Source organism: Octopus sinensis, linkage group LG9, assembly GCF_006345805.1.
Source record: "Octopus sinensis linkage group LG9, ASM634580v1, whole genome shotgun sequence".
NCBI classification, from domain to species: domain Eukaryota; kingdom Metazoa; phylum Mollusca; class Cephalopoda; order Octopoda; family Octopodidae; genus Octopus; species Octopus sinensis.
This window is the reverse complement of record NC_043005.1, coordinates 55,785,586-55,802,061: the sequence shown is the minus strand read 5'-3', so window position 1 is coordinate 55,802,061 and position 16,476 is coordinate 55,785,586. Positions and strand designations below refer to the sequence as shown.

The 16,476-nt window shown below is 36.3% G+C and overlaps 1 protein-coding gene across 1 annotated transcript in view; it reads left to right on the top strand.

Moving 5' to 3' along the window:
* Positions 1-16,476, top strand: part of LOC115215830 (EF-hand domain-containing protein 1-like) — a 133,411-nt gene that overhangs the window by 72,107 nt on the left and 44,828 nt on the right. The window contains exons 6-8 of the mRNA XM_029785155.2: positions 62-391; positions 2,593-2,703; positions 8,162-8,212. Coding sequence (XP_029641015.1) covers positions 62-391; positions 2,593-2,703; positions 8,162-8,212 — 492 coding nt within the window. The remainder of the gene's footprint in view (positions 1-61; positions 392-2,592; positions 2,704-8,161; positions 8,213-16,476) is intronic.

The following is a 16,476-nucleotide window of genomic DNA, read 5'->3' as shown; positions in this document are numbered from 1 at the left end:
ACAAACACACACACATATATATATTTCAGCATAACATCTAAATACTTAATCTATTTTCTAGTATTACCTGTCTGATGACACACTGGAAGTTCGAGAAATCCACCATGAGAATGATGGCAGAGACCCTTTCCCTGTCCTTATAAAACGTGACAAAGTACCCAAAAACCGCTGCAATGTTCCCTCCACATACCCAGCCATCTCAATGGAACTCACCAACCATGAAGTCAGGGAATACCTCACTCCACCAGACTTCATCATAGGTAAAACCATCAATATATATGGCCGAGTCTTTCTTGTCTATGACTGTGATAACTTCACCAAGGCTTATTACAACAGACACTTTGGTATCACAGATTTCACTCCCCTTGATGTAAAACACCTGCTTCCAAAGGTAAGTATTTTTATACTGTGTGTTTTGATTTTGTTATATAAATGCAGTGAACCAGCAGTATCATTGGTATACTTGGCACATGTAGCAACATTTTTTCCAGCTTCACATTCTGAGTTCAAATTCTTCTGAGGTTAAATTTGCCTTTCATCCTTTCAGGGTTGATAAAAAGTACCAGTTGAACACTTGAGATGATGTAGTGAACAACCTCTCTCCCACAAGCTTTCAGGCCTTGTGCCTATAATAGACAGAATTATTTGTTATGTTAGGGCAGTAGATTGGCAGAACTGCTAATTTGGTAGACAAAATATCTTGCGGTGTTCTAACTTCCTTCGTTCTAGTTTGAACTTCTACCGAGCTCCACTTTGCTTTTAGTTTTTCTAAAATTGGTGAAATAAAGAACCACTTAAGTATAGTATTTGAAAAAATAAAGTATCATTCAAGCACCACAGTTAATTAAATAAAATACTCTTCATGTACTGGGGTTGATATAATCAACTATAACCACGCCATTGTTACAAACAGCATTTAGATTTTCTTACCTTTGATGATTATTTGATTATTTCTATGGTTAATTCAGCTCATTGAGATGCTGAAAAATTTATGTCTGCCTGAATTACTCAAGGCACAAGAAAATATGGTCTTCTCCAAGATCTCTAGTTAGGCTGTACTTGTTCATAAGACCCTTGATCTGATATATAGGATAGCCTATTTTTGCCATGTGTGTAACTCCAAATCAAAACATTGTCTACATTTCAATTAATTTTGCAATTAACGAAGAATTTAGCAAACTAGCTTTATCTTAATTAAGCTAATGTTTGGAACATAAATCAACATGAAATTTTGATGGACAGTTTTAATGTAGATCATTTTAAACAGGAAATTTGTATCACAGAACCAAAGGTGGTCTCATGCAATTTGGTATCAGAATGCTAAATTCATATACTCTAGGAGGAATTCTTTCAGTGTACAACTTTGGACATGCTCTCAACTATCAGAGCTGAACAAGTTAAATTCTAACTTATCTAACACTAGATTTTTGACCAGTTTCACACTTTAAGTCCTCATGCTGCTGTGTTATGCTGGTACATTGATTTTTCAGAGAAATGCATATGTTTTATATACAATTTGTCCCACAAGTCGAGGCCTTGTGCTTATGCTAGAAATAATTATGTGTTAAATGGTTTTTGTTGCTCAGTTTCCAATCAGGACTGATCAAGCAAACCTATGATCTAAAGTATTCCAGTTGTAGCTGTTATTGTCTATTTTGCTTTTGTTTTCCAAATATACTGATTAAATAAAAAAAAAACCCAATTAAATTGGAGCAACGAGAAGTCATGTCTCTGTGGTGAAAACATAAAATCAATGTAAAGCTGTTGCTATTGATTTGATTCATGTTTTACAGCTTCATTGAACAAAACTTCCTGCATGCATTCTTGACGATAGACAATCCAGCCATGACATACCTGTTATTTTTCCCATCTCATCCATCCTATTTTAAAAGCAGTTAGGTGTGACATGATGAAAATATTGTTGCTATTTCTAACAATTTGAGTGACTCATTGACTTTAGGTTCTAATGTTGGTTCATGGTTCCATGGTACTCAGTTTAAGTCTACAGACTCACTCCCTCATTGTTATGGCTCCCCTCGCTGGCTTCTACCCATACATTGGCTTAAAATCCACTCAGTTGACTGTACCCCACTATTGACATATCATTTTGTACAATGTAGTAAATAAGTGGCTAGTGGAGAATCTTGCCTCTCACATTATGGAAACATTTCTCATAGCACCAGCAGACAAAATGGAACAGACATTACTCTGGATGATAGCAAGGTAGATGCGCTGGAATGGTTACTTTGACACACGAGGCTTGCCCTTATTGACAACAATCTCTGCCCTGATTGCAGTGAGCAGGGATATGGTCCAGGGGCCAAGAACACTGGAGGTCTCAACTAACTTGGTAGATCAATGATTCCTAGTTGCTTGTCTCTCTCTCTCAGTAACTTATGAATCATTGCCTTAGCTCCTTGTTTTACTCAGTTTCCATACTGCCTTTTCACTTCCTTATTGCCTCATCCTCCCCATTTGCTGGGGCTGGCTTGGTAGACTGAAACTGCCTTGTTGGCTCAGATTCCTATGAAGGTGAGTATAAAAAATGCATGAAGAATAAACATGTGGTAACTAAGTTGCATAATCTTGCAGCGATCTGGCCCTGAACCTACAACTGTGACCAAGACTGTACCTGAAAATTATAAGAAAGCTGATAAAACACTTCAATCTCAAACAGCAGCAGCAGCTAATCAGCCAGGAATGGTATGTATTGGCATCAAAAGCCCTTATCTTAATGATTTCTTGTGTAACTTTAGACATCCTTTACTATTGTGTTAGATGTCTTTTGTTGAAAGATATGAATATATTTGGATTTAGGTTTCAGTTGCTTTGTAGGTTTTGTGCAATAGTACATCCACATAAACATAGGGAGCCCATCAATGGAGATCTTAATAATCCGAATTTAAATAATAGGGAAGAAATAACTAACAACAGAAGTGACATAGGCACTGACACCATAGAAAGAAGGGGGAATGGTTACGGAAGGACCAACAGTCAAAGGGAAACAGACCTAACAAATTCTTTCACAGGCATAAAATTAGAAGAACAAACTGCTAGAAAGAGCAGTGCCAAAACTAATACCCATAGAGAATTCAGAGATAACACTGGACTGATGGAAAGAGAAAATAGAAGAAATTTCTTATGAAGTCAATAACACAATGGCTTATTGAAATAGGCAAACCAGTCAAACTAAGATATCAAATTAAGAATCTGGTCTATAGATGCAAAGTTACCTTGGAGGGAAGAGAATACCTTTATAAAAGAGACTAGCCAATCATTTAAGTTCTTTTAGAGATGGGAGGAAAAAAATTAATAATACAAGCCTAAGCAAACTAATTTGGTCAATTAGAGATGGGAAACAATACCTATTCTATCGAATGGGAGCTAATTAGTACTGCTAAGCCTTATCAAGTAGGGGGAAATAGATGTGACTTATGTGTAGAAAAACTTTACCAAATATTTACATCAAAACACTCATTAATTAATACAAGACATGAACAAGCCCCAAGATGCTTGCACAAGCACAGCAGGACCTTTAAGAGATATAGGGATAACTCTAGATAACCAATGCTCCAGAAACAATTGAGCTTGATTTAACAAATAGAATAACATAAACTAAACATAAAAATATTTAATAACCAGCATTAAAAAAAAAATACCCTGCCCAATGTATAACACAAATCATGAGCAACCCAACTGAAAAAAATAATGAATATAAACAAACATGAACACTTCAATACAAGCACTACACTCAAAATCAAAAACATAACACACACAGCCACTAAAATGAACAAAGAACCTTACAAAAACACTAATCTTGATATTGACTTATCTTAGACCAAGCCCTAACTTCGGACAGTGACTGGTGTGAATCTGAGGTGAGCAGCACATAAACAACCAGCCTTCTCCCACAGAACACTAATAAAAATTTACTTCAGTCAGTTCACTTCAAGGATGACCAAATGGACAGACCCTGATGAAGCTGGGTAGCCATGTACCTCCTCTATAGCAAGGCACCTATTACTGCCTCCCTATTTCTCTGTCACCTTCCAACCTTTCATCCTCTGACACGAGTTCTCCTCCTCAAACGCCCCTGCTCCTCTCATAATTTCTCATCTTGTGAGTTACTTGGTGATCCTGTCAGCACTAGTACCACATAAAAAGCATCGAGTCCACACTGTAAAGTGGATGGCATTTGGAAGAACATCCAGCTGTAAAAATCATGTCAAAACTAACCTCACTTGTGCTAGTGCCATGTAAAAAGCACTGAGTTCAATCGGCAGAGTGGTTGATGTTAGGAAGGACATCCAGCTGTAAAAAACCCTTCCAAAACAGAGTAACATATGGTAATTTTTCTACCTGGCCAATTCCTGAGAACCTTCCTACCCATGCATGGAAGATGGATGTGAAACGACGACGACGATGATGTCGAATGATGATGATATATTTTGCTTTAAGATATATGTATGTGTGTTACACAACATGCACATATATAGATGCACACACACACACACACACGTGTTGATAGATAGATATATTGATAGAGAGATAGATAGATAGATAGATACATACATACATACATACATACATACATACATACATACATATATACATACATGCATACATATATACATACAAACATGCATGCATTCATACATATATATGTTTATAATATACAATAGAATGGAACATAACCAATCTTGCAACACTATGCTTCATCAACACTTGCTACACTATGCTTCTCTTTTAATTAAATTCATACTTTGAATATAATAACTCTGTTACTGGAAAAAAATACAACACCCAAAGTAATAATGAATGAAGTATATTAAATCAAAAAATATAGAGTAAGAAATAACCAATTTACTTGAGGACAAAATCATTTTAATGATCATACTGTGAAGTTTCCATACTGTGAACCATACATTCTTCAGGATAGAAGTTTTGGTTAGGAAACTTTATATATTCATAAGTTGTCTTTCTTTTATGTCTGAAACTGTATTTCTTTTCTGCTATTTTGACATTTTGGTGCTTATTAAAGACTGCAGCAGGAGTTGTAAGTGTTTACTTATCTTTGTGGTTTGTTTATTGGCTCTATGATTTAGAGCTCAAGAATCATATTATATTTGATATTTCAAAGTTATAACCAACTACCTTCATTATAACGTACATAATTTGAATTTTGGCATAAATATATCGTCATTATTTGGCAAATGGAATATAAACGAAGCACTGATCATAGTTGTTATCAACGATGTCATAAAATATTTGGCAAGCAACATTTCAGTTGATAACTATTAAAATGTTTTCCATGCAGGAGTGGCTGTGTGGTAAGTAGATTGTTTAACAACCATATGGTTCCGGGTTCAGTCCCACTGCGTGGCATCTTGGGCAAGTGTTTTCTACTATAGCCTCAGACCGAGCAAAGCCTTGTGAGTGGATTTGGTAGACAGAAACTGAAAGAAGCCCATCGTATATATGTATATATGTGTGTATGTGCGTGTATATGTTTGTGTGTCTGTGTTCGTCCCCCCCCCCCAACATCGCTCCTCCTTTAGCCTCCCCTTCCCAAAAAAGGTGTATCCACCTCTTACTTCCTCAAGCTGACCATCACCTTCTATACAAGTCTCTGAAAGTGCAGCTATATCAATTTTATAACAGTTCAGATTGCAAGCAACAAGTGCAATGCATCTTTGAGGCCTACAGTCACTCTTGTTATCTAACAGAATGCACACATTCCAACATGAAATGTTCAAGTTCCATTCAGATTTTGTAAAAAAAAAGTCTCTTTGTTTTTCGAGTGCTAAACTAACCAGATATAGAAAGACTAGCAAATTTTGGTTCACCTTTTCTAGAACCTCCCCACCCTCTGGGTGAGCAGTGCCCTTTCCAAATGGAGTTGCTCAGACACCCATACAGCAACTGAATTCTATTGCTGCCTTGGGCAACAAGAAGATGGCTTTATATCTAGCATGGGCCACCTATGTGCAGGTTGCTGACTTCATGCTTCCAACCCATCAGGTCTGCAAGCTTCACCACCTTCCGATCACTGCAGGACTTCTAAATAAAAATCGAATTAATATATACTAAAAATAAATAAATATATTCTAACGATAGAGATATATATATACTGAAAATAAAATATATATAGCAATAATAATTCTCTAAACGAGATATAAACAGTAACTGCTCCATAACATAAGGACATCAGCCATCTGAACGTGGCTAGGGACAGGGCAGGGTGGTGGGGGTGTTACTGATGCATTAGTAACACCCCCACCGCCCTGCCCTGTCCCTAGCCACATTCAGATGGCTGATGTCCCTTGTGTTAAAATATATATAGTAGGAAAAAAAAAAGCAGCACATATCAAGCAGAGGTCAGCAATGTCTGTGCAGAGTTTTAGGTCCAATGAGGCTTGCTTGACACCTCATAGATCCTCTCCACTCTATTGACATTATCTAGAGACAAACCAGAGTGAGATATCTGGTGCCAATATGAGTTGCAGGCTCAGGGATGTGGGAGTGCCATGATCTCTAGCACAAACCAAAAGATCTCCAAAATGTCCAATGCCATTCCCTGCATATCTGGCTTTATATCAAAGTGACCTTCTCCTAGAGGCATGCTTCAACAGAAGCTGAGGGGTGACTCACTCCCAGTGGTCGTCTAGCACACTGGACACCATCCCGGAATTTCTGCATTCCCGTGATAGGCATTGAGTCTGCACTAGTTTCATCCGAAAGGTCAGATGAAACTAGTGCAAGCTCATACATACATACGTACATACATACATACATACATACATACATACATACATACATACATACATACATACAGTTTTCAAATCTAGTACCCAAGTTACATTCTTGGGGAAAGAATGCAAATCCCCAATTCATACACTACAAATGATCATAATATCTGGAACGATAAATATCTGTGAGACCGTCTTAAGATTTAAAAGAGGATTGTTAAAACAATTTACTTTCCTTTACAACCTTCTTACGAAGTAGGTGGCTGGTCAAAATTTTCTCTAAAATTAAAAAAAATAAAGAACATACATGAACACATACATACATACATACATACATACATACATACATACATACATACATACATACACAATACATACATACATAAGAAAAGAAGAGAAAATATCTACGCTGAACTATTGAGGAATTTACAGCTACTCTATCCAGATTAGTAGTTCAGGTTTACACCTGTAAATATTGGGGCACTAGAATATATAACACACTACCTAAATACCAGTCTGAAAAGTTAGGCTTCTTGAAACCAGAAAGGAGAAAACCTGATTCAAAGACAACAGATCCAAGCCATCACTGGAACTGTAAATATTTGTAAAACTTTCCTGAAGTTTATCACTTAAATAGGTGCAGGAGTGGCTGTGTGGTAAGTAGCTTGTTTACCAACCACATGGTTCTGGGTTCACTCCCACTGCGTAGCATCTTGGGCAAGTGTCTTCTGCTATAGCCCCGGGCCGACCAATGCCTTGTGAGTGGATTTGGTAGACGGAAACTGAAAGAAGCCTGTCGTATATATGTATATATATATATGTATATGTGTGTGTGTGTATATGTTTGTGTGTCTGTGTTTATCCCCCTAGCATTGCTTGACAACCGATGCTGGTGTGTTTACGTCCCCCGTCACTTGGCGGTTCGGCAAAAAGAGACCGATAGAATAAGTACTGGGCTTACAAAGAATAAGTCCCGGGGTCGATTTGCTCGACTAAAGGCAGTGCTCCAGCATGGCTGCAGTCAAATGACTGAAACAAATAAATGAGTAAATGAGTAAGTATCTATGAGCATGTCTAAACATGCTACTATATGCATGAGAATACATACATGCATACTTACATACTTACGTGCATACATACATACATACATACATACATTAGCAGTTAAGGGCTGCTGTCCAGCACACTATAAGACAACTGGAAGTAAAGTGCCCATTTGCTTTTGTTAAAGCATGTGTGTCTAAAGAAATGCCCCTTAACATTGTTGAGACAAATATCTTTCTTCAATTTGTCTGGGTTCCTTGGCTTTGATAATGAGAATTATTGTTGATTTGAGCAAATTGTTTTTGATTTAAGTTTTAAATAGACATTACTGAAAAACTGCTTTGATTTTTTTTTTTACTTTTTCAAAGAACTTAGAAGAAAACTGTGAGAGACCAGAAAGAGCTCATGTGCCAGGAATGGTATGTATTAACATCTATGATCTTTATTGAAAGATTTCTTTACTGAAGTGTTAAATATATTTTGTTAAAAGTTATGAATATATAGATGAATTTTGGTTTCAGCCATTAAATTCCATATATTTTATGTAAAATTTATGCATTCAATATCTGTGTGTCTGTACTATCCATCCATCCATCCATCCATCCATCCATCCATCCATCATCTATTTATCTATCTATCTGCATCTATTATCGTTGTTATTGTTGCTGTCATTGTCATCATATTCATTGTTTATTTATATATTTGTTTGTTTTATTTTCAAAGTTAACATTTCTATAATTCCAAATTTCTTGTTAGAGAATCAACTGGCTTATCAACAAAGATACAATATTAATGTTTCAATGAAGAAACATTTTAAATGTTATCAGAATTATCATTGACATTCAGTACTGCATGGCCAAATGTTATAAACTTCTAGTTGTTTCTATATTTATGCCTAATAAAATAATCAGATTCTATTCCACAATTTTAATTTGCTATATTTGCCACTTAGAATTTGCTTCCATGATACCATTTGACATTATCTCTGCTTTTCTGTTTAAGGAATTTATTTTGTTACAATATGGTATTTCTCGGCAATGTATATTTAGCAATGTATATTACGGAGCCAACATTAGACTTCAATGGAGACATATAGAAAAACATCATCAATAGCAGTGGCTTGTTAGCATATAGGATATGCTGTACTCAGTGACAGCCTAGTTAATGTTAAAATGTTCAACACATCTTTCTTTCAATTGTGACATATCTGAATAAAGCAATGACATTCCTCATTTCCATGTTTGCAAAGATGGACTTATGATTAAAGAAGCAACATTTAAAGTTCCCTTCACTAATACTTTTATGAGATATTTTTGTTTCCATTCTGTATTACTGAGATTTTATGTTTACTTCATATGTAATTACTTTTGTCAAGCATTTATCATTAAGAGGACAAGTTCTGAAACCACTGTCAGTTTCTTGTATATAGATGTAATAATAATGGTGTATTTTAGATGATACACATTAATTGGAAAAAAAAAGGCTCAAACAATTCATTAATGAGAGTACTTGATTCTTGGGATTTCAAATAAAGGTTGAAATTAGCTTACCTGATCCCTCATTTTCTGTCTGCAAAAATATTGTATATATAGATGAAATGTTTACAGCTATTTTTTACAGAATTAGCAAGTCATACTTTCTCTTTTTCTCTCTCTCTCTCCTCCCCTGATATATATATATATATATATATATGTATATGTGTGTGTGTGTGTGTGTGTGTGTGTGTGTGTGTGTGTGTGTGTGTGTGTATATAAGGGGGTACCCAAAAGTAACCAAAAATGTTCTCTGTGGGACAAGCCCATTGTAGTTCAGGCTTCCACTGCTAGAAGCCACTTGATGTGACACTTTGGTATCAGTCTGCTGACTGGCATTGTCCAATGAGGTTGTCGTACGACCACATGGCCCATCTTTGTTTTCCAGTGCTTCTCCCCAGGTTGTAGATTTTTGCAATGGCTAAAACGAAGTAACAGCGTTCTTCCATGAAATATTGTTTTCTGCTGGGGAAAACGGTGTCTGAAACAGTTGTAGCACTCCAAACAGCTTACAAGACCACTGCCATGAACAAAGCACAAATTTATGAGTAGTTTCCATGCTTTAGGAATGGTTACATGTCACTTGAAGACCAAACTCGTTCAGGCGACCATCAACGTCCCAATTGGATAAAAACATCATGAAAATTCATGAACTGATCTTGGAAGACCGTTGCTGAACAATTGATAAACTTGTTGATATAACTGGTGTGTCCTGGAGAACCTGCCAACGAATTTTGAGTGAGGAATTGCGAATACAAGCAAAATTTGTGCCTTGCATGCTCATGGAAAAAATCAAGAACAATCATAACTGAATGCATGTTGTGAATTGAAAGAGCAGTTGGAAGTTGATCTGGACCTTTTCTTGAAGGTCATCACTGGTGGTGAAACTGGTGCTATAGAATTTGCAGATGTGGAAGAGGTAAAGAAAAAGCAATGGAGGCATTAAAAGCTATAATTTTCCAAGAGTTCCAGCACTGGTTAGAACAGTGGAAAATGCATCTGGACTGATGCATTGCTTCAAATGGAGAATACTTTGAAGGTGATAAAAAAGTAGACATGTAAAACTAAGTGTATAATATTGCAAGATTCTGGTTTCTTTTGGGTATTCCCTCGTATATACATATGTATGTACACACACACACACACACACATACACACACACACACACAAGCACACAAAAACACACACATTTATTTATTTACACACACACTCACACAGGTGCAAGCACAACTGTGTGGTAAGAAGTTTGCTTCCCAACCACATGGTACCTTGGGCAAGTGTCTTCTACTATAGCCCAAACTGGCCAAAGTCTTCTGGATGGATTTGGTTGGTGGAAACTGAAAGAAGCCCATTCTGTGTGTGTATGTTTATACCCCCCACACACACACATATATACACATATGTATGTATGTACGTATATATGTATGTGTATTTGCATGTGTTTGTTTGTGGCATGATGGTTGTAAATGTGTGTCTCAGTCATACAAGCAGTGTCGTTTGTCTCCAGTATTCTGTGAAAAGATGTCTGGCCATGGGAAAATATTACTTAGCTTAGAAACAAATGAGAGTAGGCAACAAGAAAGCATCTGGCTATAGAAAATCTGCTTTAATAAACTCAGTTCAACCCATGCAAGCACAGAAAAACGGAAGTTAAAACGACAACAACCATTATGATGTACATATATATATATATATATATATATATATATATATATATATAGATATATATATATATTCACAGCGTCGCCTTACTGGCACTTGTGCCTGTGGCATGTGAAAAAAACATTCGAGGGAGGTCATTGCCAGTGCTGCTGGATTGGCTCTTGTGCAGGTGGCATGTAAAAAACCACCATTTGAGCATGGCTGTTGCCAGTTCTGCCTGACTGGCCCTCATGCCGGTGGCATGTAAAAGCACTCACTACACTCTCAGAGTGGTTGGCGTTAGGAAGGGCATCCAGCTGTAGAAACTCTGCCTCATCAAGATTGGAGCCTGGTGCAGCCATCTGGTTTGCCAGTCCTCAGTCAAATTGTCCAACCCATGCTAGCATGGAAAGCGGATGTTAAACGATGATGATGATGATGATGATGACTTGAATAAGAACAAGACGGAGAAAGTTTATTAACCTATTACCTCTGTGGGTAATAACAAAAACCCTCCCTCTCTCTCTCTCTCTCAGAGTGAAAAATAGAACGTCTGATGCATGTGTATGAACAGCAATACTACGATGTGGTAGTGAGACATGGGCCCTGAATACAGAGGACATACTACCTCAGGAAGCTAAACCTACGAAGGTGATGAGGTGATGATGAAGGAATGCAACCATTGGAAGTCTGCTGTGTTGATTAGGTTGCATCAAGTGTACGCGAGCATAAAAAAATTGTAGAAGTGGTGACGGTGGTGATGGTAGTGTGGCTGTTGTTGTTGTTGGTGATGGTGGTAATGGTGGTAGTGATAGTGATGAAAATGATGCTGATGATGATGGCAGTAGCAGTGGCTATGACAGCAATAACAATGAAGTAGTAGTAGTAGTAGTAGTAGTAGTTGTAGTGGTGGTACTAGCAGCAGCAGCAGTAGTAGTATTTCTATTCTGTGTGTATAATACACAATAGAATATTACCAGTTTTGTAATGATGTGTTTTATCAAAATAAAATTCATAAAATTCTCTTTCATTTACATTTATACTTTGAACATAGTAACTTCTGATTGGTGCCAACAAAAGCAGACACAAAGGAATTGGGTGCTTGGAAAGCAAAGTAATAATGAATGAAGTGTATTAAATCAAAAATTATTCAGTAAGAAATATGAAATTTACATGAGGATGAGATGATTTTAATGTTCAGACTGTGAAGTTTCCATTGAATCTATCAACTTGTGTTCTAAAGTTTTAATTAGAAAGCAAAGGTGCAGGCATGGCTGTGTGGTTAAGAAGCTTGCTTTGCTACCATGGGTTTTTGAGTTCAGTCTCACCATGTGACACATTGGGCAAGCATCTTCTGGTATAGTATTGATTGATGAAAACTATGAGGAATCCCCACCCACCACATATGTTTGTGAGTGTGAGCATTTGCGTTTGTTCCCCAACCAGACAAATATACATTCAGAATGCAAGGGTAATCTCCTTCAAATTAAGGACCCTTAACTTTTAGCATTTAAACTGGTCATATACAGCCCATATATTCTACCTGTTTTATGCTCAGACTGGCCGGATCTGGCCTCTCGCTCCTACCCTACAATGTCAGTCTAAAAATAAACAATGACATCATTGAAACCTCAAAGCTACAAGATAACATACGATTAGTTAAAAACAATGTGAATAAATAGGCTGTACATTTGACAGAGTAATCTGAATGTTTAAGGGTTAAAAAAAAATACTGGGGTTCATTTGTTTGACTAAACCCATCATGGCCTCAGTTCAATAAGTGAAACAAGTAAAGAGATAAAAGATATGGATTCATAAGCTGTCTTTCTTTTGTCTGAAACTGTATTTCTTTACTGCTATTTTGACAGTCTTGTTCTTATTAAAGACTAACAGGAGTTATAGCTCTTTACTTAATCTCTGTGATTTAGTTTACTGCCTCTAAGAATCTTATTACATTTGGTATATCAAAGTTATAACCAAGTATCTTCATTATAACATACATAATTTCATTTTGGCATAAATATGTCGTTATTATTCGGCAAATGGAATATAAATGAAGCACTGAACATAGTTGTTATCAACGATGTCATAAAATATTTGGCAAGCAACATTTCAGTTGATAACTATTAAAACGCTTTCCATGTTTGTTAGAGATCTTTGATATGATGTCTCTGTGTCAAATATAGAAGAATAAAGGAGGTTAAAACATCAGGAATGTTCAATTTACTCAGAATTATCATTTGACAGAAAGCTGCTGCTATTTGACTGAAGATTGTGATAAAACATTTATAGGATTATCAACACTAGATCATGTTCATATTTATGGAAAGAAAAAATGGTTTGGTTTTTGAGTTTGATATTCTGAGACATGCCATTTCACCAAGGTCACTTTAGTTTATCATCCTACAAGTGTTAATAAAATAATTTTACCGTCAAATAATGGAGCTGTTTAAATTTACTATCCTGCCTTATTACTTTTTGTATTTCCTCTTTAACCCTCTGGCATTTAAACTGGCTATAACTGGCACAAATATTCTACCCATTTTATGCTCAAACCAGCTAGCCAGCTCTGGCCTCTCATAACTATCAAACCTACAACATGTGGAGGCACATGGCTTACTGGTTTGGGTGGTGGACTCATAATTGTATGATTGTGGTTTCAATTCCTGGACTGGATGAGTCATGTTCTTGAGCAAAATATTTCATTTCACATTGCTCCTGTCCACTCAGCTGGCAAAAGTGAGTAACAGACTGATATTCCATCTCGATGGGGAACATATATATGCCATGAAACTGGCCCTTATGAGTCAGTATGACTTGGAAAGGTAACTCTACCTTAGCTTTAACTTTCACCCTACAATGTTATTCTAAAACTATACAATCACTTCATTGACATCTCAAAGCTACAAGATAATAGATAACAAATTCAAAACAATGTGGATAAATAAGAATTTCATTTGACAGAGTAATCTGAATGTTAAAGGGTTGATATTTCCTTTTTGGTCTCTTTTTCTATGATGCTCATGGTGTGTTTTCATGTTGTTCTCTTATCCATTGCCCAAATGATTAGAACAACAACAACAAAAAAAATAAATAAATGCCTTGCAGTATTCCTTCCTGTTTTTCACATTCTGTTTTAAAACTCTCCTCTGAGGTCAGTTTTGTATTTCATCCCTCTGGTGTTGATAAAATAAGAACCTATCCAGTACTGGAGTCAATGTAATTGACTTACCCCTTCCTTCAAAATTACTGACCTTTTTCCAAAATTTGAAACATTATTGTTATTCATCATCATCATCATCATCATCATCATTATCATTTTCCGCTTTCCATGCTAGCAGGGGTTGGATGATTTGACTGAGGACTGGCAAACCAGATGGCTGCACCAGGCTCCAATCAGATCTGGCAGAGTTTCTACAGCTGGATGCCCTTCCTAACGCCAACCACTCTGAGAGTGTGGGGTACATTCTTCGCCTGGGAAGGTTTTGGCATTTGTAAGCAGCCATCTTTCCCTTTTTCTGGTGAGGATATACTCAATTTGGCTAGTGTGTCTACCAGAACAGTAGGTAACTAGGTGACTGGCAGGTTTCCTGAAGTTAGTATTACAAACCAAGGCATCATTTGCATCACAGAACTCCAGCAGCTTGATTCCCTCCTCATTGTGAGAACTAAAACCATAGCCTCCATGTACGCCATGGAAGCCCTCTGTATGTTGTCCAACATATCCATTGAAGTCAACAGCCACAAAGAGAAAGTCCCTGTCATTCATCAACGAGGTAGTCTGCTAGAGGGTGTCATAAAATCGGCCTTTCTGTCCATCAGGTAGCCCCAGCTGAGGGGCATAGGCCGAGATAATGGTTGCTAATCTATGATGTAGCACTAATCTAAGTATTTTATCACATACTCTGACTACCCCGATTACCGTATCAACCCATTTCTCCACAAGAAGTATACCCATGCCCACAACCCTGTCAGTGTTCCCTGCTCAGAAAATCTTGTACCTGTGTTCTTTGCCTGTGAGGAACCTAGCAGTACCTCCTCTCCACCTTACTTCTTGGAGGCAGCACAAATCTACAGGTCTTGTTTATAATAATATAGAGTCGACTTCATTCTTTATTCTCTTGATGATGTTTTGACACTTTAGAATTCAGACAATACAATGTAACAGATGTAAAGTTTATTTATTCACATTGTTTTAAATTTTGCATACATTATTTCATTGCTTCACTATTTCAGTGCTGTGATTGTTTATTTTGTGAATGACATTGTAGTGAAGGTGAGAGAGGCCTCTTCTGGCTGGTTTAAACATAAAACAAGTAAAATATTTGGGTTGGATTTGACTAGTTCCAATACTAAAGGATTAACCCTTTTGAAACTTACCTGGCTGAAATCACTCTTGATTCTATGAAACAAAGTTCCTGTTTTAAAGCAGTCTAAATTAAAACTTTCCATCAAAATTTCCTGTTAATTTATATTCAAAACACCAATTTAATAACAACAAAGTTATTTTATTTCGTTTTTGGATTTAGTTTGCAAGATTCTTTATATGAGTTTGTGTGTTGAAGCATATTCTGTCATTTTCTTTTTGTGCTTTATAATTTAACTCACTCACTGGTAAAATTTCCACTTATTTCTCATTTTTATTTTTCTAAAATGTTTGTGGCGTTTTGCAACATTTTCAATAGTCTTGACTCTTTATTTAGCAACCTTTCATAGTGGCGTCTCCAAACCTCTCTTTAAAGGTTGCAGGATGCAACGAAAATTTTAGGAAAATGAAAATAAGAAATAAGGGGAAATTTTATTGGTGGGTGTGTTAAATTATAAGGCACAAAAAGAAAATGACTCTCCCCTGACACAACAAAGTTATTTCAGTAAATTCTTTATTATTTTCAAAATTAAGTAAAAGAAAGACGGTGTGATCCAACATAATTATGGTGACAAAAGTGTTAAATAGGTACAGATCAAGTATTGGAGTTAGTGTAATTGACTGCCTGCATTCTCCAAAATGTGTGGTTCTGTGTCTATGGTACGAATTATCAAACAATTAAAAAAGAAACTATCTTCAATGAATAAGTGTCGCAAAATGAAATGAGTGTTATGGAGAAAGGGTTCTCCAAAACAATACACAAACACAAGCACACACACACACACACACACACACAAAAGAAAATGCTATAATTCTAATGTACCTCCCAACCTTGATTGAAACCAATTACCTTTAGTTATACTGATAATTCTCTTGGAGGTAACAAAAAAAAAGAAAACACAAAAAAGTCTATGTTGTATTTTCTCATTTGTACAGTGTCAAAAGAAGCCATTAATGTAATAATATGCAAATGTACCATCGGCAAACAAATACAAATATCACATTAAATTGGTTAATAGATTTTATTAAGTTATTTGTTTAATTATTTATTATTTTGTTTCACTTTTTTTAACTCTTTTACTGGTTTCAGCCTGTGGGCTTTTGACCATGGTGTATTTACACACACACACATGCACACACACGC